The 23,110-nt window shown below is 36.9% G+C and overlaps 1 protein-coding gene across 2 annotated transcripts; it reads left to right on the top strand.

Annotated features, from left to right (window-relative positions):
- Positions 1 to 10,425: 10,425 nt before the first annotated feature.
- On the top strand, positions 10,426 to 20,876 carry LOC129887424 (transcription factor Pur-alpha 1). 2 transcript variants are annotated; one of them, XM_055962522.1, is made up of 5 exons: positions 10,426 to 10,900; positions 11,037 to 11,084; positions 19,721 to 19,861; positions 19,956 to 20,192; positions 20,280 to 20,876. In XM_055962522.1, the coding sequence occupies exons 1-5, from the start codon at positions 10,634 to 10,636 to the stop codon at positions 20,430 to 20,432; spliced, it is 846 nt and encodes a 281-aa protein (XP_055818497.1). In that variant the 5' UTR covers positions 10,426 to 10,633; the 3' UTR covers positions 20,433 to 20,876. The 2 variants fall into 2 exon arrangements, with proteins under 2 accessions (XP_055818497.1, XP_055818496.1); XM_055962521.1 differs by having other exon boundaries at positions 10,427 to 10,900; positions 19,953 to 20,192.
- Positions 20,877 to 23,110: the final 2,234 nt, after the last annotated feature.

Raw genomic sequence — 23,110 nt, 5'->3', positions numbered from 1 at the left:
AAGGAGGAACGTTCGATTTGGAGATAAAGGGCGAGCAACCAAGGAGATGGTTCCAACTGCTTCATTCTTGTAATGTCCTTGTACGAGTGGATATGGTAGAGGAGATAGAAAAGAAGGATGTGTTGAGATGTCATTTGGTTGGGGATGATGAGTATAGGAGTTGGGGTCGGTTGGTGTAATGACCCTCCAAGCCAATTTTAAATTAAAGCAGTTATTTTATCGTTAAGAGCATTTCTGTAGTGACCCCAAGTTATTTATGACTTGTTAGAACTGACTATTCGGTTGCCTGACCATTCGTTTGGGTTTTTGTTTCCCTGTTGTGGAGTTTTTATAATTTAAAAAGTTAACTTTGGTCCTAACTTCATAAAAATGACCTTAAAATGGAGTTCTGACGATTCCATCAACTCTAAAATAGTAAAATTAGGCTAGTAGCATGGCCGTTATGGGTACCAAGCTGATTAATATGAGTGTAGGGCCATTTGGTGCTTTTGCCTTTGAAATTTGGCATATAGTTGATTTTGGTCAACATTTTTGGAAACACACTCAGATAAATATTCTGACAGCACGGTTAGCGCCAAAACATAAAGTTTGGTCTAGAATAACCCTTCGTTTTCTTATCGAGTCTTTCGGTCTAATCCCAAAGCCCATTGTAGAAATAGGCTCAAAATGGCACTTGGGTGTGGGAACCACTTTTTATTAAAATGACCTCGTATGGAAAATTTGAATGCATCATTGAGTCCAGAATATCAAATTTGGTAGGGTAGCATATCTTGTTTGTGCGCATGGGATTCTGAACGAATTTTAAGCACCCTGTTTGAATATTTGAGCTTGAGAAAACTCAACTTTTTAGCTGATATCTGGTGTAGGGAGATTTGTTCTCCGCGATCGCGAGCACTTGGCCGCATTCGCTTAAGTCTAGAAACTTGTTCTCTGTATTTGCGAAGGTGTGAGACTTTTTCCTCAGTGTTCGCAAAAGCCAAGATTCTTGGTCTCCGCGTTTGTGGACCACAGTGGCCACGTTCGCGAAGACCAAATCTTGATCGTTTAATAAAAGACCAAGTATGAATTTTCAGCATTTCTTGCAAACTTCAAACCTCGATATCTCATTCCATACAAGCCCAACTTAGGTAATTCAAAGGTCTATATTCAAGAGAATTTCATGAGGAATATGGTGGATAGATCAGAATCTCGAGGGGAGGCATCATGTGAGGTAAACTTTCAAAATTAGCTACTGATTTAGTTATTTTTTGATGGATATTTTGTTGTATTTTTAGAGATTGTATCTTGATCATATGAACTTCTTTTTTAGTGAATTTTGAGGCTAAGTTGTGGGGTTTTCACAAAGAACGTCCTGGTGTAATTTATTTGAATTGAGAGAGTTTCGTTTTTTGAGAATTCGTTGATCAAGTTGCTGTCATTTTCATCTTTTTAGTTCAAATTTTGAGCATTTTGTTGCATGATCATCTTACATTATTTTTCCATCTCGAATTATGTTGTAATTTTATTCTTGAGCTTGGGGTATTGATTAGGACCTATTCTTGGTGTGAATTCTAGAATTTCGAACGTTAGCCCCACATTGTCTTCTTTAGAATCCAAAATTGGCCCATCTCTGAATTTGATAACTTTAGTATCATAATGACCGTATTAACATTGTGGTTCTATTGTTGATAGCGTGGAAGCATTCGGAGGCCTCTCGGAAGGGAAAAGGTTTGGTTATGTGAGTTGGAGCACGCGTGGTCGGCCTACAAGTAGGCTACTATTTTTCCCTCATTAGACTGAGCTTGTTTAGGCAATTGTATATTGAATTGTATGAGTTTAGAGGGGGTTTTTTGTTGATCATTCTCAATTCCTAGATTCCATTCCCTAGGTATTATTTTTGGGAAATTATTGGGTTGTGTAAGCATGGCTCATGTTAATGTCGATCATACATGCCTTGTGGTGTGTGTTGTGTCTTTGGTTATATATTTGGAAGCATGACGGACCTTAATCTAGGCTTAGATAAGTGATTTCCTTAGACATGCGCGAGTTTGGTGCCGTTAGGCCTCAAAACTTATCCTATGTTATTTCGGATGGTTAGCTCTCTGTAAACTGAAATAGTAGACTTGAGTCTGATAGTCTGAGTTTTATCTAGGCAGTAGCACAGCTTGTGAACTTACCTCCATAATTCCCTATTCTCCTATCGGTCTTGTATTGCTTGGTTCTTGATTCATGAGAGACTTTTCGATGATTTAGGTTGTATTTTATTCGAGCTGGAGTGGTGCATTGATGACTCTCATTTAGGGGTACTCCTCGTGATGAATGGTTAGTCATTCATTCTTACTCGGTTCACTCCTTTAGCTATAATTACAAGGTTAAAGTCAGTGGTCCAACATACTTGTGTTTGGCTCGTTAGCTACAGTTACCCGTTTGAAGTCTGTGGTCTAGCTTACTTGTGCTCAAGGTCCTTAGCTATAGTTACCCAGTTGAAGTAAGTGGTCTAGCTTACCTGTGTTCGACCCTTGGATGTAGTTACTCGGTCAAAGTCTGTGGTCTAGCTTTCTTGTATCGACTTATTAGCTACAGTTACCCGGTTGAAGTTTGTGGTCTAGCTTACTCATGGTTCAATTCCTAATTCCCTGATGAATCTTTGGTTCAATTTGTTCATCTCCTCTCAACTTTGGGTTGAGGTATTAGATTTGAGAATGGTTCGGTTCAAGTCTGGGAAATGGTGATATTATTGGAATCCCTTTAGCTCCGTTCATTTTTCTTCAGCTATTCTTACATTTGTCGGGCTTATGAGAGTCCGTGTATGTGGTTACTCTTTACTTGTGCACGAGTGTACCCGTCGAGTTTATAGGAGCCCAGCGGATTTAGTTAGATTCTTTCTCTTTTTTTGTTAGTACGCTCGTGTACATACCTATATTTACTTCTTGTCTTATCTTTCGTTGTGATATTTTACTCTCACTTCAATTTAATTTTGCTTATCTTGCTCAATCAGCCTATGATTCTTACTAGGTACATATTTTTTTGGTACTCATACTACACATTACTTTTGTTTTCATTTTGCGGGTCCAAATACTAGCTACTGGTATTGATTCGAGCCAGCTACTATCGTGATCGGAGGTGAGGGTGAGAACATTGCATCCTGGATTTACCCGTCTCCCTTTGTACATATATTTTATCTGTCTTTTGCTTTTTGAGATAGCTCTATTTCTGTGGTCCTCTTTTGGGACTTGTACTCTTTTACTAGTAGCTTTGTACATGTGACTTTAAGGTTCTGTGAGGGATCCTTTTTGTTTGTATATATTTAGTTGCTTTTACCCGTTCATGTATGCTCTTATTATTACTTTACTAATTTAGATTAAATTACTGGTCTTCTACCCTGAAATCCCATTGCTCACAGTTTTGGTATATGGGTCAGCTTGCCTACTGGTGGGTCATAGTAGGCGCCATCATGAATTGAGAAATTTGGTTGTGACAAGTTGGTATCAGAGCCCCAGGTTCACCGGTCTCACTTATATAGAGCTAACATCTAGTAGAGTCTTGCGGATTAGCACAGAGACATCCGTGACTTATCCTCGGGAGGCTACAGGATGCTTTTAGGAACGTGTCTCTTTTGTATCATTGTTGTGTAGTGTGTGTCTTGTTGGTTTATGGAAATCTCACTTATTCCACTCTATTATAGGATGGCTCGCACGTGTACTGGAGGTAGAGGCCGACCTTAGGGTCGTGCCTGGGCTACAGCACCAACCGCTTTTATGTATTGCATGGGAGATAAGAGATTGAGGACTTACCCAATATCGTTTACCAATATGTTAAAGGTCTTTGCTTTTGATGTGTATGTATTATTAGTTCTGGGTGGAAATTTATCATTTTTTACTCCATTCCTTGTTTAATCTGTCAACTGAAATGTTATTAGAACCTTATTTGGTGTCTACCCCTGTTGGTGAGTCGGTTGTTGCTAAAAAGGTTCATAGGGGTTATCCCGTGTCTATCTTGCATAAATTTCTTCCTTGTGATCTCATTGATCTTGACATGGTAGATTTAGATGTCATTCTTAGGATGGATTGGTTATATGCATCTTATGCTTCCATAGATTATAGGACTCATTGAGTCAAGTTCCAATTTCTAAATAACTCTCTTATTGAATGGGAGGGTAGTGATTCGGTAGTGATTCGGTAGCGAAGGGTAAGTTCATTTCTTGTCATAAGGCCCAAAACTTAATTGCTAAGGGTTGTATTTGCCACATTATGAAGGTTAGGGATGTTGACTCCGAAATTCCTCCCCATGAGTCAGTTCCCATAGTTAATGATTTCCTCGATGTCTTTCTTGATGACCTTCCCGGTTTTCCTCAAAAAAAGGAAGTTGTTTTTGGTATCTATCTCCTCCCCGATACCCAACCTATCCCTAGTCCTCTTTATCGGATGGCCCCAATGGAATTGAAACAGTTGAAGGAACAATTAAAAGACTTGTTGGAAAAGGGGTTTATATGGCTAAGTTTTTTGCCATGGGGTGCTCCTGTGTTATTTGTGAGAAAGAAGGATGGGTCGCTTCGAATGTACATAGACTACTAAAAATTAAATAAGATGACCATTAAGAACAAGTACCCAATCCCTAGAATAGATGACTTGTTTGATTAATTGCAAGGGGCAAGTCACTCCTCTAAGATCAACCTTCGGTCCGGCTATCACCAAGTAAGAGTAAGGGAGTGTAACATTCCCATAACAGCTTTCCAAACAAGGTATGGTCACTTTGTTTGTAATGATGAGTTTTGGGTTGACGAATGCCCCAGAGGTGTTCATAGAATTAATGAATAGCGTGTTCAAACCTTACCTTGATACTTTTGTGGTACTCTTCATTAAAGATATTTTGATTTACTCTCGAGGTGAGGAAGAACATAAGAATCACTTGAGAGTGGTGCTTCAAAGGTTGAGGGATAGGCAATTGTTTGCAAAATTTAGTAAGTGTGAATTTTGGTTGAAGGAGGTGGCGTTTCTTGGTCACGTAGTGTCCGATGATGGGATGAAGGTTGATCCTAAGAAAATAGAGGAATTCAAGAATTGGCCTAGACCATTGTCTCCTTCAGACATTAGGAGCTTCTTGGGTCTAGCCGGGTACTATAGAAGGTTCATCGAAGGGGTTTCTTCCATCTCATCTCCTATTACGAAATTGACCCAAAATAAAGCCAAATTCATATGGACAGATGAGTGTGAGAAGAGTTTTCAGATCTTGAAAGATTGACTTACTTCTGCTCCTATTTTGACTTTACCAAAAGGATTAAAAGGGTTTGTGGTTTATTGTGAAGCTTCAAAGATTGTTTTAGGTTGTGTCTTAATGAAGAGTGGCAAGGTCATAGCCTATGCTTCTAGGCAATTAAAGATACATGAGCGTAACTACCCTATCCATGACCTTAAATTGGCGGCCGTTATTTTCTCTTTGATGATTTCGCGGTATTACCTCTATGGGGTGCATGTGGATGTGTATACCAATCATAAAAGTCTTTAATATGTATGCAGCCAAAAGGACCTTAATATAAGCAAAGGAGATGGCTAGATCTCCTCAAGACTATAACATGAGTATGTACTATCATTCGAGTAAACCCAATATTGTTGTTGATGCACCTAGTAGAGTGTATATGGGAAGTGTGGACCATGTTGATGAAGGGAAGAGAGAGTTGGTGAAAGAAGTTCACCGGTTGGCTAGATTAGGGGTGAAGTTGTGTTGTACCGATGATGGTGGTATGACTGATCAAAATAGATCTGAATCCTCTTTGGTGGTGGATGTTAAGTCAAAGCAAGATTTTGACCCGATGTTTATTGAGTTAAGGAAGTTGGTGAAGGAAAAGAAGGTAGAGGTCTTTTCCCAAGGGGGAAATGGGGTGCTATACTATCAAGGTCAGCTATGTGTACCAGATGTGGAAAGTCTAAGGAGTTTGATCTTGATGGAGGCTCATAATTCTACATACTCCATTCATCCTGGTTCGACGAAAATGTATCGAGACATAAAATAGTTCTATTGGTGGGTTGGCATGAAGAAGGACATAGCAAGGTTTGTGTCTAAATGTCTGAATTACCAACAAGTGAAGACTAAATATCAAAGGTCGGGTGGCTAAGCCTAAGACATTAAAATTCCTACTTGGAAGTGGGAAGATTTAATTATGGATTTTGTAGTAGGTTTTCATCATACCCGAAAGCGTCATGATTCAATTTGGCTAATTGTTGATAGAATGAATACGTCGGCTCACTTCATACTGGTTTAGATTTCTTATAGTGCCAAAGACTATACCAAGTTGTATATTCGGGAGTTAGTAAGGTTGCATGGTGTGCTGTTATCCATTATTTTGGTTCGTGGTACCTAATTCACTTCTCACTTTTAGAGATTATTTCAAAAGGGCCTTGGTACTAAGGTAAAATTGAGCACCGCATTCCATCCTCAAACAGATGGGCAAGTTAAAAGGATAATTCTAACACAAGAGGATATGTTAAGGGGTTATGTGTTTGAGTTTAAAGGAAATTGGGATGATCATCTACCGCTCTCGAGTTTGTCTATAATAATAATTACCTCTAAAGTATTGAGATGATGCCATTTGAGACTTTTTATGGAAGACGATGTAGATCCTCGATTGGTTGGTTTGAAGTAGGTGAGATGACCTTGTTAGGCCCCGATTTGATAGTTGATGCTTTAGAGAAGGTGATGATTGTTTTAATCCATACAATGATTTTCAAGTTTGCACACCATATTTTCTTTTTCGACAACTTTGAATCCTTTTAGTTGAGTCATGTAGATTTCCTATTCCAAGTCTTCATGTAAAAACACAGTTTTTACATACAACTGATCTAGTTCTAAATTCAACTGTGCTACCAAATCCAACAAAACTCTAATGGATGAGTATTTTTCGGCTAGAGAAAATACCTCATTATAATTAATTCCCTCCTTTTGAGCATATCCGTTGGCCACCAATCTTGCTTTGTAGCGAACATCTTCTTGGTTAGGAAATCCTTCTTTCTTTGCATATACCCATTTGCACCCAATTGCTTTCTTGCCCTCCGGGAGATTGACCAACTTCCATGTGTGATTATGATGAAGGGACTGCATTTCTTCATTCATGGCTATCCCCCACTTATCTTCTTTTGAACTTTGGACTGCGTCTTTATAAGTGGTAGGAATGCCATCAGTTGCAATTGAGTCTGCACAAGACACCATATCTATGAGTCGAGCAGATTTTCCTATTGTTCTCTTTGGCTTGCTGGTTGCTATTGATTCAAGTTGTGATTGAGGTTTTTGAGATTGAATCTCCCCCTCAACTGACTCTTTTTCCAGACAAAAATCTTTTGTTGTTTCCTTATTTTCTCCTTGTGTTGGGAAAATTATTTTCCCCTCAAACTCCACCTGCTTTGAAGCACCATCAGTTTGTTTGATATCTTCAACTGTTACCTTATTTGTTAAAGCAGATTCATCAAAGGTAGCATCCCAGCTAATTTTTTTTTGTTTCTGGACACAATAAATGGTATCCCTTGACTCCAGAAGTAATCCCCATAAATAGAAGTTTCTTTGCTCTTAGGTCTAATTTTGACTCTTTTACATGATAACATACAATTGAGCAAAATACATAAAACGAATCATAATCTTCAGCAGATTTTTCATACCATTTTTCTAATGGTGTCCTACCACCAATAGCAGTAGATGGTAGATGATTAATGAGGTGGAAAACATATGTTATTGCCTCAGCTCGAAATTCTTTTCCCAAGCCAGCATTGGACAACATACACCAAAACTTTCTCCAGTAAAGTCCAATTCATGCGTTCTGCCACGCTATTCTGTTGTGGTGTATTATTGAAGGTGAAGTATCTAACGATGCTTTTATCTTCACAAATCTTCTGAAAAAGATCATTTTTGTATTCTCCACCATTTTTACGAAGACACTTGATCTTTCTGCCACTTTGCGTCTCTTTCCATTTGACAAAAATTTCCAGAACTTCATCTTTAGTTTTCATCGTATACACCCATAGTCTTCAGAAAAAGTTGTCAACAAAGGTTACAAAATAGTATTTTCCACCTAATGAAGGTGTTTTGGAAGCACCCCAAACATCAGAGTGAATATAATCCAAAATACCTTTAGTATTATGGATATTTATTCCAAATTTAACCCTTGTCTATTTTTCCTTGATACAATGCTAACAAAACTTCAAGTTGCAAGTTTTTACTCCTTTCAACAATTCTTGATTTGATAATGTTTTCAAGGACTTTTCTCCAGCATGTCCCAAGCGCATATGCCATAGCTTGATCATTTCTGCCTCCTTATCGTCACTGGATGTTGTTGCCGCATTTCTAATAATTGTACTACCTTAATAGTGGTACATATTATTGTTTCTTCGAATCACCTTCATCACCATCAGTGCACTAGAGCATATTCTCACTACCCCATTATCTGGAATGATTTTGAACCCCTTTGACTCTGGGCTTTACAAAAATGAGTTTTTTCTTCAAATCTGGTATGTAACGAACATTTGTTAGTGTTCTGCTCAATCTATCATGATTCCTTTATCGGATTGAATAAATATCATATGCGATAAGAAAATTATTGTTTGTTGTGTGAATAACTCCACATTCTCCTTCTTGTAAATAAATAAACCAGTCTCAATTGGGACACATATGATAGCTACAAGCTGAGTCCATCAACCATGTACTAGATGATTTGGATGGGTCTATTGTAACTAGTGAGAAATCAGACTTATCACAATCAACTACATTTGAATCCATGACGGCCTTTCCATTGTTTGGTCTGACCTTACTTTTCATCTTTTGACAGTCTTTCTTCAGTTCCCCTTTTCTTGGTAAAAGGCACATTCACCTTTCTTGGGCCTGGATCTCGACTTGGATCTTCCTTTCTGCGTTCTCATCTGATTTTGAGAACGACCTGTCAAGAACAGTACTTCTACTTCTCCACCTTTTTGTTTTTCTCTCTTTCTTTGTTCGTAACTATACAAAGCAGAACAAATTTCTTTGAGAGATACTTCATCATTCCCATGAAGTAGAGTAGTTTCAAGGTGCTCGAACTCATCGGGAAGTGAACTTAACAACATTAAGGCCATATCTCCATCAGTAAAAGTTACATCCATATTCTGCAAATCTGTTGGCAACTTATTAAAGCTAGTGATATGATCATTCATTGTGCTACCAGAAATATATGTGAAGCGTAACAATCTCTTTTTCATGTAAAGTTTATTTTGATCATTTTTCTTCAAGAATTTGTCCTCCAATGCATTCCACAATTTACTTGCATAAGTTTTCTTTATGTATGGATGCTTTTGTTCTATTGCAAGGTTAGATCGAATGGTACCGCAAGCAACACTGTTGATAATCTTCTAATCTTCTTCTCCTACGCCGTCTGATTTCTTTTCTTGTGTAGCAATGTCTAGCCCTTGTTGAAAAAGGACATCAAGGACCCCGCTCTGCCATATTCTGAAATGTTCTGATCCATTAAAAATTTCAACTTCAAATTTCACATTTGACACAATTCTTATCATAAGCGAAGATGCCAATGATGACGTATTATTGTCATTCGATGTGGACTCATCATTTTTCTTATCTTTCATTTTTGCTACAAATACTATTTATTATCTAACCAATGTAAAAGATCAAAGTAAAATTTTTCTTATGTGGAAGTTCAGACTGTGCTGCAACCATAGTGCATACTCAAATAAAACATTGGCTTTGATATCAATTATTGCGAAAGCGGAATATGAAATCACAATTGCTATATCTAAAGCTAGCTAATAAATAATGAGACAACAATAAAAAGAACACTAAAAATTTACGAGGTTCGACAAAAGTTATTTTACTTTGTTTAATCCTCGGATATAATTAACCAATATTTATTTCACTCCAAAAGAATACAAGTGAAATATTACAAGAGAGAAAGAAGATCAAATGTCTTAGAAGATGAGAAGACAAGTGACAGGTGTGTTTCAAATTAATCAAGAGCTATCTATTTATAGGAATGAAATCTTTCTGTTGATGTCATATATAATATCACTATGAGTTAAATTATCAAAGTTTATCTTGTGAAACCATTTAATGATTTACTAATATTTTAACTATAAATTTTCTACCTTGACTTTTTATACCAATTGTTTTTTATCTTTCTACCATATATTCAAATTAATTCATCTAGAATCTTATTAAATTTAACATATATATCAAAAAATCTTATTTAAAATATATATTAAATTTTGAAAATCATTCCTAAAATTCGTAACTTGCAGGGTAAAAGGCCAACCAACTCGCACCCTCTACTCCTACACAGAATAGTCAGAACTTTGAGTTAAAACAGAAAACACGTTTACCGGATATATTTTCAGTTATTATAGTTCAGCTCCCCATCCAACGGTCTTTATCATATAAAGAAGGGAGAAATCGAAGATGATAAGATGTACCGTACTTTATTTTTATAAAATAAAAGGCAAGACAAGTGACGCAGGCCATTTTCGATTAGCAAGCGGAACTGGTCAACGATTACTTCCACTGAAATATCTCTTCTTCATGGAGCCCTAATTCACACATTTGCAATCGAATCCCCAAATTTTCTCCATAATGTCATTCATTTCTCACTGATTATTTTTTGTTCAATTCTTAAGTGGAAGAGTGAGTATTGATGGAGGGAAATTCGAGCGGTGGCGGTGGTGGAAATGACGCGGAGTTGCTGTGCAAGACGTTACAGGTAGAACACAAGCTTTTCTATTTCGACCTGAAGGAGAATCCACGCGGACGATACCTGAAAATCTCTGAGAAAACGTCGGCAACAAGGTCTACTATAATAGTACCATTCAACGGCATCTCATGGTTCCTCGATCTCTTCAATTACTATGTCAATTCAGATGACCAGGACGTCTTTAGCAAAGAACTCCAACTTGATACAAAGGCAGATTATTATATACATATGTCGCTTCATCTCCTTTTTATCTCTCAACTGTTTTTATTTTATTTTAATTTTTTACTTTTTTTATCAGTACCTTCCATTAAATGTTGTTTTCTGTTTTGTTTCCTTCATATTGCAGGTGTTTTACTTTGATGTAGGGGAGAATAGGCGAGGGCGCTTTCTGAAGGTTAATCTACTTTCCTGACCTTGAGGCTTTGCTTCTGCTCTGTTTTGATGCTAATAGAAAATATATTTGCAACCTTCGTTTCCTTGCACATTTCCATTGATATGGCTGCTTAGTCTAGTCTTGATTCTTGATCATTATTCAGAATTTCGATAATTGGTACACATGTTGAATAGGTAAGTTGCATATGAGAGTGTGTAATGCGGGAAAAAAACCATTAGAACAAGGAACTTTGTGTATCCTTTTACTGGTGACCAATATACTAATTTGAGTTCATCTGTAGATTTCTGTGTAAAAAAAATCCAAAGGATATATCAAGTATCAATAACCATGGCTTGGGCTTGGTAACTCAGATAATTGGTTTCCCTATAAGCTATCTGGATTGCAACTGTCGTAATCAGCATTTGTTTCTCCTCTATTCCTTTTACACCAACCTTGATGGAATCTCTATTATTTGTATTGCCTTTACACCAACCTTGAAGGAAATTGCTATTATTTGGATTCCAGTTAATCTCTTGTACACTATGCCTGTGATCTAATATGAAGAAGCCTATGCCTTTGTCAGGGTTGGTTAGTAAACTGAATTGTTGTTCATGTTCCATGACCAAAATTCAGTGTATTAGGTAGCGTGGACTTCTTTCTTTCTCTCTCTACTTTCATTTGAGTGAAACATAGTTTTTTATGCTATTCAACTAACATACATAATGGACAAGCTCACTAACATAGAAATAAGATTGAAGTTCTTTTTACCATGCTTATATCTTTTTTGAATTAGTAAAGGGCCACATATGATAATAGAGGAATACTAAGAAGGTTCCAAAGTTGTAAAGAAAACATTAAAAACTTTAAGATGCTGAAGGAATCTTAAAATTTGTAGTTCTTGACATCAACTGAACTCTTGTCAATTCCCTTAATGAATTGATTTTTTAAAACAAATTAGTTATATTGTCTCCTATTTGTTGTTGTGTGTGCAATAATTTTTTGGAAAATCATTTTCATGTGCTTGTGTCCATGTGTGTGGCAGTTGGCACCTCCGCCCCTATACAATTGTAGTTTGGGGGAGACGAGGAACCAACTCAAAGAGTTTAGGAGAGCTTTATATGGTTGCCAGGAAAGTAATCATGATTATTGTCTAGAGATGTACTTTCCCTTTACCTAGTTACATCTTCTTGTTTATGAGTCTGCTCTTCTACTTCCCTAACTAAATTCATTAAAACCCAGTCTCTAAAATTAAGAAGGGAATTTAGCTGCTATCCGTGTCATCCAAACCTCAATAATGTAATTTTTTGCTGAAGATCCATTTTTCCATTTATGCAATACCTTTGATCAGGATACTCCTCTTGTGATGGATGTTATATATCTTTTCTCTTTCTTAACTACTAGCACTCTTGTGTGTTGGGAAAACATTTAAAACAAGGTTACACTTTATGTACAGTTGAAAGCTTTGAGTACTTTGTTGTTCTGAGAAGTAAAAAAAATGGGTAAAAGTGTTATTGAGATTTATATCTACATTATTACGCTGGGCCCTATTACAGTTATGTTTTACATAGTACATGATCATTCATTTCCATGTGAGACACTCTATCCATTAATGTTCTTGTTTTTTAGTAAAGGTAACTTCGTATTCAAAAAAAAACTCATCAACAAAGGATGATGAGCCATTTTGCAACCCACACACAGTGTGTGCACTATCCTTAGTGAGGACTACTCAATAAAAAAGCTTTACAAGTTGCCTATGAAGTCAACTATGTCTACTGTATCCCCTACCATATCCTATTTGCACCAAAAATAAAGTAGACTAAAGTATTGGATTCTAATCTTCTGGTTGTTGGTCCCTTTGCCTTTAAAACATCTTGATTTCTCTCCTTCCACAATGTCCACCAGACACAAGCTGATATGGATCTCCACCAATCTTCACCAGCTCCTCTTCTGCCAATACCTTTCCAGTTGTTGAGTAATTCCATAGTAGACTTAGGCATTACTCAACTGACTCCTAGGATACAAAGGAACATGTTCCACAGATTTGTAGCTGCTTTGCAATGAAGAAATAGATGGTTATTTACCTCTGCTTCTTGGTTGCACATATACACCTTGAGAGAATCTGGAAACCTCTTCCTTGTAACTCTTCATGTGTTAGACATGCTTTTCTTACCACCACCAAGTAAAACAAGATATTTTTAATGGGCTTTCAACCTTTCAAATTAGCTTCTATGGATACTTCTGCGTTGACTTGATTATTGTTCCTCCACCAGTAGCATGGCTTCACTGTGAAGGTCCATTTGTTGTGTAGTGATCAGATAGGCTTGTCTGCATTAGTGGCAATACCAGAGAAAGTATTCAATACCCGGAGAAGCCTGGCAATCTCTGTCACTTCCCATTCGTTCAGTGCTCTTCTAAAGATCAAGTTCCAACCCTGGGGACTCCACACCTGTCAGACTGAGGCATTCCTTTGAGCGCTCAGAATGTAAAGTTGGGGGAAAAGACTTCTCAATTTATCTTCCCAACCCAATGCTCACTCCAAAAATCAAATTTCACTTCATTGCCTACTTGGAAGGAAATATTGTTGTAAAACTGATACCACAACCTCCGGATGGGTCTTCCAGATACTGCATCCAAAGGTGCCCATGAACTCCTCAGTGGCTCACTGGCTTTGCTAACTATATTTATATTCAGTAAACCTTCTCCATAAAGCCATATCATCTGTGCAAAACTTCCAAAGCCACTTTTGAAGTAAGCATTCATTCTGTATGCTTAGATTTTTAATGTCCAGGCCCCCTGATTTCTATTTAGTATCAGTGAATCCCACTTGACTAGATTATAACCTCTTTCTCCTTATTTCCTTTTTATATCCTTAACATGTTAATCTTCTTCTCAATGCTAACACTCCCCTCAAATTGGTTCATATAAGTTATATTTACTGAGCTTGTTACAGATGTAACTAAGACGTATTTACCAAGGTTGTTATGGTGTAACTAATATGAGGACCAGCGAGGAACCTGGTGAAAATATTTGCATGCTAATCTTTGGGTTCACACATTTTGTAACAATCTCTCCTGCGAGTATTTTTTCTCTTTTCTCTGATAAAATGACGGTCAATCTAAATGTGATAAGTCCTCTCATAATACTAGATTTGACTCAATGCGATGGATCACTTGATTATCACATACAAGTTTCATCTGATTGATTTCTCCAAATTTTAGTTTTGTGAGCGATTATTTGATCCAAACTAGCTCGCAAGTTGCTACAACCATTGGTCGATATTATTCTTCTGCTCTATAATTTTCTGTTTCTTACTCTTCCACTGCACCAAATTACCTCATGCCAAAGCACAATATCCAAACGTCAAGCGTTTATCATAGAGTGATCTCGCCCATTCAACGGCTCTATATCCAATGATCTGATGGCGTGGTTTGCTGGGGTTTGGTCGCCGAAGGGTGGGAGACCTTGCGGTGGTGTTGGTTTTCACCCAACACCAACGGAAAGTGGAACGACACAAAGCAGATATGAGGAGTCTCTGGAAAGATGCACAACGACCTCCTTTTCTGTCCCGAATGTTTCTCACTGTGATTCTGGTAACATGTGAGAAGTAAAGATCTGGGAAGAAGTATTATTGAGATTTGTATCTACATTATTACACTTAGCCCTATTTATTATTATATTTGATACAGTACCTATTAATCCTTTTCCACGTGGGACACTATATATGTTAATATTCTAACAATTATGACATGAGCTTTGGCTTGATGTGAATGTGAAATTCCATTGGGTGGGTGATCTGTGTAGTGGAGCTCATTTCTGGCATAACTATACAAGGTAGGTGGGGAAAGCCTCTTGAGAGTTGAGAATCATTTATTGTTTTTGATGCCAAGGTTGAGGACCTCGTAAAACTGGTTGTTTGTATCTATAAATTGTGTCTTTGGTCACTGTGACTTTGTCAAATTAGTACAATTGAGGCACAAAGACAGCCTCTTGTGTGCATTTGCATGTAATAAATATAGAAGAATCATTTTACTACCTATAATATTCCCTGCAAAATGTAAACAAGCTGGCTAGATTCCTTGAAGTTGGTTACATCCTTAGTTGAGTGGTGTTTTATTGTGTTATCTGCTGGTTAAGATTGTTGTTGGTAATATTATGCCTTGGCGCAATCTATAATCTCTGAATTTATTATGATTATCCCTAGTCAAAATTTTCTCTGATCTGAACCACATTTTTTTTCGTTTTTGTTTTTAAGAACTGGTAATTTAAAGAAAAGATCTGAACCACTTGTTTTTCCAGTAGCTGCATTCTCTTTTTTAACCTGCACCTTCATTGTGGCTTGTTTTGTCTTCTGTGACCTTGGGGTAACCATAATCTTGACCTTAACCTTTGTTTTCTCCCCCAACTCCTCTAAAGCTGAACGTGGAACCTTGCCCGATGCCCGTTTCTGCCAGATTTCTTCTATGTTTTATTCTATCACACAAAAGTATTGTAATCCTTCTCTGAGCCCTTTCAACCAGGAGCTCCGTCCCATTTTATTCCCCTTCCACCACCTGAGTGACTTAACCCATTTCCCAAATTCTCTAGTATATTGTGACCAACTATTTCTTCCTTTGGCAAGAGAATATCCCTCGCAAATGCATGACCCTTTCTCTATCTTTATCTATTTGTATGAATGATTCTAGCTGCAGCCATAACCAAGCTTTAAGCACTCCGGTGATTCAAATTCATCCTCTTGCTAGATTTTTTTTCTTCTATTTCCCTACAGAATATTCTTACGGGTTTGTCTTTCATTATCAAAACAGCACAGTAACATAATCAGAAGTCTTACATTTGGCTTTATGAACAGTGAGTAATTTCTGAAATTAAAGAAACGTAAAGAACTTCTTAGACTATAACATACCATTTAAACATCAGGAAAGAAATTAATCGTCAGACTCCTATATTTTCGATGGAACTTTATCTATCTAAAAACAGAGGGGAAAATGGAAAAGAGAATATCTAGAAGGATCTCAAACCAATTGTGACATAAAGTACGGTTAACGATGAAACCTTTCTGTCAGCTTAGTTGGGAGCTTCTACAAAATCACATCAAAGATCCTAACCGAGAGACTCAAGAAACTCATGCCAAACCTAGTGGATGATCCGCAAATGGCCTTCATAAAGGGCAGAAAAATTATGGATGCCATTTTGGTGGGTAATATGTGTAGATGTGAGATACTAGTCAAAAGTCCCAGGATTTCTATGCAAGCTTGACATAGAGAAAACTTATGATCGTTTAAATTGGGAATATATGTGGAGAAAAGTAAGGAGGATAGGGTTTGGCAACACCTGGATAAACTGGATAAGGTTTTGTATGTCCACAGTGAAGTTCCCTGTTTCGAGAGGATTCTCCTTTTCTCTTCATTCTGGCTATGGCAGGTTTAAGTGATATGTTGAAGATTGCTCAAGTGAATAATATACTCAGAGGTTTGAAGGTAAATGAGGGAGATTCACTGGAGTGCCTATCTCCCACTTACATGTTGATGACACATTGGTGTTCTGTAATGCAGAGAGTGAACGTCTGAAACACCTAAGTGTTATCTTCATCTTGTTTGAAGCAATATATGGACTTCATATAAACTGGGTAAAGAGTTTTGTCTGCCCTGTGAATGAAGTACTAGAGATTAGTATCCTAGCCAACATTTTAGGTGGCAAGATAGGGATGCTCCCACCATCTATCTTAGCTTGCCCTTTGGGAGCTAAGAGTAAGTCCATGAATAGTCGGAATTCTTTGGTGGAAAAATGTAAGAAGTTGGTTAATTAGTGAAGTCAATAATTATTCTTGGGTGGCGGAGTCACACTGATGAACAGTGTTCTTGAGGCCATGTAAACCTATATGATGTCCTTCTTTCCCATCCCTGGGAAGATCATTAAAATATTGGATGCTATTAGAAGGAACTTCCTATGGCAAGGTAATGGTGAAGGTCAGAAGAAGTATCATTTGGTCAAGTGGGATGTTGTTTATAAAAAACAAAAATAGGGGGAGGGGTGGGGGAGGGGTTTGGGAATTAAGAATTACAAAAATAAGGGGGGGGGGGTTGGGAATTAAGAATTTGAAACCACAAAACTAGAGCCTTTTGTTAAAATGGCTATGGAGACTGGAAACAGATGATCAGGGCTTATGGAACGAAATCATCATTGCAAGATATGGAAGGGAAGGACAATGGACTACTACGGAAGTTAAAATTCCTTATGGGGTGGTCTATGGAGAACTATTAGAAATCAGTGGCCAAGAATGTTGGGTAATTCTGTTATCAATATGGGAAATGGTAGAAAGATCTTGATATGGGTGAGACAAACACCTTTGAGGGACATCTACAACCTTAATCAACATATATTGGCTACAATTTTAGGAGTCAGAAATGCTCAAGGCTCCAATTTGACCTTTAGAAGGTTCCTCAATCATGACTGGTAAGTGGAGAGAATGACTCAATTCTACAATACCATGGAACAAGCCAAGAGGCTCACCTGTGAGCAAGATGGATTGTTATGGAAGATGGACAAAGATGGTGAGTTCAAGGTGAAATCAGCCTACAAGTTATTGGATACCTCAACTCAAACCAAAGAATTGTGGCCTTGGAAGATGATCAGAAAAGGGAAGATGCCACATAAGGTGACCTTGCTTCACTTTGGTAGTTCCAAGACAATTAGTTTTGACTAAGGACAATTTAATGAAAGGGGAAAACAGTTATGCTCCGGATGCTTTTTCTGTGATCTGAGACAGATAATAAACTATTTGTTTTGCATTGTAAAGTGACTGAGAAACTATAGCAGCGGTTCATTAGCTTGAGGGGTATTAGATGGACCATGCCAATGAATACTCTAGAAGTTCTAGCATGTTGGAATAGGGATTGAAATCAGTCGGAACACAAGGAGAGATAAAAGATTGTCCCTGCCTGCATCTGTCGGAAAATATGGAGGGAGAAAATCAGAGATGTTTTGAGAACAAGTGCATTCCCTTCAAAGCCTAAAAATGAATTGTTTAAGGACCTTTTACTTTTGGTGTATCCATATTGTACCTAACGATTGGGGGGGGAATTACCTTGTTTTTTGATAGTTTTTGAGGGAGATAAGTGACAGATCTCTATTTTTTTGGGGTCTTTTGATGTAATTACTATAGTACACTATTGTTGTATTTCTCTGTTTATAGTGCCAGTTAACTTTTCTCAAAAAATAATAATTATGAAATCATTCTAGAGCTAACTCCAACTTTCGGTACGTCTTTTAGATCCAACTAGAAACTAAACCCTAGAATACTGGGTTTTAGGAGTAGTGTAGGATTTCTTAAAAGCTACTGAGGCCTCATTTGTTTTTATTAAGATAAAACGTCTGAATCTGAATGAACATCTGAATATTAAGATGTGCATTAAGATTAAGAAGTCTGAATCTAATTGCACATCTTAATATTAAGATGTGTATTAAGATTTAGAGGTCTGAATCTGAATACACATCTGAATATTAAGATGTTACGTTAAGATCTGAATATTAAATAGTTAAAACTGTTTTGTTACCTAAATGTATAAATATTGTCTTTATTTAAAAAATAATAAATATAAAATTCAAATAAAATATTGAATTGATCTAATATTATATCAATAACATATTTTAAAATTTCTATATAGCAATTAGTGATGGTGATGAATAATGATGGTGATTGTATGTGCTAATTTGGGACGGTGTTCGCTGACGATGGTGGTTATGTGTAGTATTATGGTATAGTTGTTGGTACTAGTGATTAACGTGGTTATTGTTGGTAGCAATTGATAATTAACAGTGGAATAATACTGATAACTAATGATAGTTGTGAATGATGATGGGGGTTAGCGATATATAATAATGACTAATTGTGGTAATTATCGATAGTGATTAGTAAATATAATAATGGTTGATGGTGATGATTGTTTCTGGTGACTAATGGTGATGAGGGTTGATTTTTGTGATTGACGGTAGTTGTGGTTGGGTTGAGGATAGTGGTTGTGGATAATAGGTGGTGGTGATTGGTGATAATTGTGGTTGGGTTGAGGATGGTTGTTGTGGATAATAGGTGGTGGTGATTGATAATGGTTGTCTGTGGTGGTTGAAAGTAGATGGAGTGATAGTAAACTGTCATATTTGTAGAATTTTTTAAACAGACATTTTAATGATATTAAGACTTTGTTATAGATCTTATTCATTTAGATATATTCATACCCATTAAGTGGCTGAAAAATTAGAAAAACAAATGCACTTAATGATTAAGATCTAAATAATTAAGATTTAGATGTTGAAAACAAACAAACTTGATGACTAAGATCTGAATGATTAAGATTAAGACATTTATTAAGTGCAAACAAATGAGGCCCGAGATACCTTAGATTACAATTTTTTTTAAAATAATGCTAAAAATGGACACAGTTAAGAAATCTTAAGACAAACTGAATCAAGACAATTAGAAATGTAAGATCATTGATTCTTGGACTAGACATGACATTATCAACTGCCATCTTAGTTTATATCTGTCTAGACTAGAAGAAGATTAGCTGCAGTTTGATTACAACCAAGGTTTTATGAGTCTCTAATGGGGACTCTTTTGCAGCCCTATATTTTACACCTATTTTTTAACAGAGTAATGCATGTAGGTCTCTGAAGCATCTGTTAGCAGGAACCGTAGTACCATTATTGTTCCAGCAGGAAGTGCCCGGGATGAGGGATGGGCAGCATTTAGGAATATTTTGGCAGAGATTAACGAAGCCTCGAGGCTATTTATTTCACCCAATCAGGTAATTTTACAGTCAGTGCCTTTTTGTGTCCTTTAAGGTGTCTTAAAATAATAGCTGCATTGTTCTCTTGTTTGAAAATGCATGAAAGCAGCAGACTTCGGAAACCTCAGAGCGTCTTGGGCTTTCAGATGATGTAGGAGCTGGTTTTATATCCAGTCACTCTTCTCAATCTGCCCCCACAGCTGATTTGAGTGCAGAACGGACCATTGATTTGCCAGCAGCTGACGAAGCTAGTAACCTGGGGGTCTCCAAAGTAATCAGGGTTGACCAGAAGAGGTTCTTCTTTGATCTTGGGAATAACAACCGGGGCCATTTCTTACGAATATCTGAGGTTTGGCTTCTTGATAACTTTCATATAATTTAAGCAATCTTGTTTGGTCATCTGTTTATCATGTCATTTTTTTGCTGTAACTTGCAGGTAGCAGGTTCTGATCGCTCTTCAATAATTCTTCCCCTTTCTGGCCTGAAACAATTTTATGAAATGGTGGGTCACTTTGTAGAGATAAGCAAAGATCGCCTCGAAGGAATTACAGGTGCTAATGTTCGGACAATTGACTCCCCACAGCGATGAATGCTGATGACTGATTATCTAAGGCGTGGAACCATGTACTGCAGATTATGGGCAGACAACTGTGATTCCTGTGTTAATTTTTGTTTAGTCATTGCGTGTTTCAAGTTGAATAAAATGGTATCTCTGTTATAAGCTGGAAATATGAAGTCAAATGTCAATCATCAATATGAGGGGAGATAAGAGAAATAAGCCATTATGTAAGGTGAAGGATTATAGCATAAAGTGGCACACTCATATTCAATTTCATCTTTCCTATTTTAGGTGTGATTTAAGCTTCTTATCTATGTGAGAAACTCTCCGCTAAGGCTTGGGCTAAACATAATCCTAGGTTGCTGCTAAGTTTGGTTACTCTGGATTGGAAGTAGTTTTCCTAAAAATCGCTTTCCTCTTGTGTAGATTTTTGGCAACAGAATATATTGCTTAATATCACGAATTGTTTGAAGATGGCACTTTGAAATGCCCAAAATTCCTTCCCCAACTCAAAATTGTCATTTGGGGATTATGTTATAAGGTACTTTAGCTACTTTGGCCTTCTTTAGCTATGTTCAATGACAAGAAAGTTAACAAGGTCCCCTTTCTTTTTTGGCAAAACTGAATGAACTGCCCTCTGGTTTTGAATTTGGTTGGATTTTCCTTTATGAAAAACTCGTGTTAATTTTTTGAGTTATTGGTTTAAACTTACCTTTTTTATTTTTGTAATTCAGTAGCGCAATCTTCAAGTTAAAGCTTCACAACTGAAAACAAACTTTCAAGGAAAGATAGCAGAAAAATCTAAAAGAGAAGAAGAAAGAGGAAGGGGGACTTTTGAAGGAGGGAATGGGAGGGGGGATCAAGTGTCAAGGGGTTGGGGGAGGAAGACAACGATGATGATGACTAGACATACACAATATTAGGATGCGAATACTTTACATGCAATTGGTGGTTAAGAGTTACAAATTAAAAGCACAATATATAAATGTGCACTTTAACTTGATCTTAATTGACATATATGCTCTCTAACTTTCGGTGTACTCAAGTACACACTTAAACTTCTAAAAAACTAAATAAATAGATATATTCGTCTTACGTCACGTTCTACATGACAATTTTATGTCATACGTGGAGTCCTATGTGTATTATGCCGCGTAGAACATGTGTGTCTATTTATTCAATTTTATACAAATTTAAGTGCCTATTTGTGCACACTCAAAGTTGGAGGGGATAAATGTCAGCTAAAATCAAGTTAAAAGGCATATTTATGTATTATGCCTAAATTAAATGACAACCTATATCACTTGATTATGATTATTAATGCATTTTTTTTATGTAAATACTGAGAATTAAGTCTTCTTTTATGAGAAAATGACTCAAGGATTAAGAATTAATGAGATGTGACCTCGTTTAAACTTAAGGGTGTATGATAAGAAAAAGTACTCTTACTTGAAGCTCATTAGTTTTTATATTTACAGAAAGACCTAAATATAAAATTTCAAATATTACCCAAAAAGTAGCCTTAGTTCTTCTTCCCATCATCCCATATTCCTCCAAATGGAAACCTTATTCATCAACATGCATTTGGTTAAACAACTACAAGTTATTTAGGATTTTTTAAACAATTCTCTCACCTTCCCAAATTTCACCTTCTTCCTCAGGCGCAGTTCAAATACTTATTAACAGAAAAGGAAAGAAGAGGACGAGAAGGAGGGTGAGGAAGAAGAAGAACAGGAATAGGAAGTCAAGAGGGAATATTTCCAATTTTGAATTTCAAAGTTTTAGGATTTCTAGGGATGGGATAGTATATCCTAAATATGGTCAGCACTCAGAACCATTGTTGGTCCCAAGCGAAGCTTTAGCCTAGCATACTATAATACCTCAATGTTTTTAAGCTAAGACCTGAACCATTTTTCGTATGCGTATGTCACGACCCAAGCTAGGTCCTTGGCGTGACACAGTGATCGGAAGATCGAGGGACTCCAACCAAGACTCTTAGCATATGTCACGTACATAAGGTAAGTAAAACATCAAATGACAACATAAAGCGGAAGTTAAGTCTCAAAGTAAATATCAAATAAAGAGAAAACTTAAAGAAACCTGACCGAATAATTAGATATAAAACTCATGATAGTCTAAAACATGCCTCTATTAGTCTAGATGGGGGCATAAGACATGTTCCTAGCTCATCCAAAGAAAGAAAGAACCGTCATAATGAAAGAACATAAAACTCATGTTGGTTATGCCCTCCGGACATGAGGACTCACCAATCAAGCAATGATAGCAATATACAACTCTAGCCACGAGCGGGAGGATGAGCGTGATGATCGTCAGACCCTATATTATGATATAATGTAGGCAAAAAGTATGTGTTAGTATAGAGAATGTACTAAGTATGTGAGAAATTTGCAAAATGTAAACATGATAGCATGATGAGCATAAAACATGTGATGCAAGACGAATGATCATTTAAAAGCATGAGATTGAAAACCATAATCCATAACATGTGGTCAATGCATCCTTGAAAATCATCACAAGGGATCATAAGAAGAAAATTCCATTCATTTGTGGGATATATCCTTTAACCAACACTTAAGACCATGGGAGCTATAACATGGAATACGATGTAACTCCCACATCGAGAAGAGAGAGGCTACTTGCTAAGGTAGACTTCGTGAGAACATCTTAAATTTGAGCTATTTGTGTAT

The sequence above is a fragment of the Solanum dulcamara genome, chromosome 4, assembly GCF_947179165.1.
Source record: "Solanum dulcamara chromosome 4, daSolDulc1.2, whole genome shotgun sequence".
In the NCBI taxonomy this organism is placed as follows: domain Eukaryota; kingdom Viridiplantae; phylum Streptophyta; class Magnoliopsida; order Solanales; family Solanaceae; genus Solanum; species Solanum dulcamara.
Note: the sequence above shows the minus strand (reverse complement) of the source record. Positions and strands in the feature narration are given on the sequence as shown.

Excerpts from the sequence above, each read along its gene's own strand:
- LOC129887424 (XM_055962521.1), top strand. The coding sequence starts at position 10,634 with ATGGAGGGAAATTCGAGCGGTGGCGGTGGTGGAAATGACGCGGAGTTG. Across the intron at positions 10,901-11,036 it reads AACTCCAACTTGATACAAAG|GTGTTTTACTTTGATGTAGG; the intron begins GCAGATTATTAT and ends TTCATATTGCAG. Across the intron at positions 19,862-19,952 it reads TATTTATTTCACCCAATCAG|CAGACTTCGGAAACCTCAGA; the intron begins GTAATTTTACAG and ends GCATGAAAGCAG.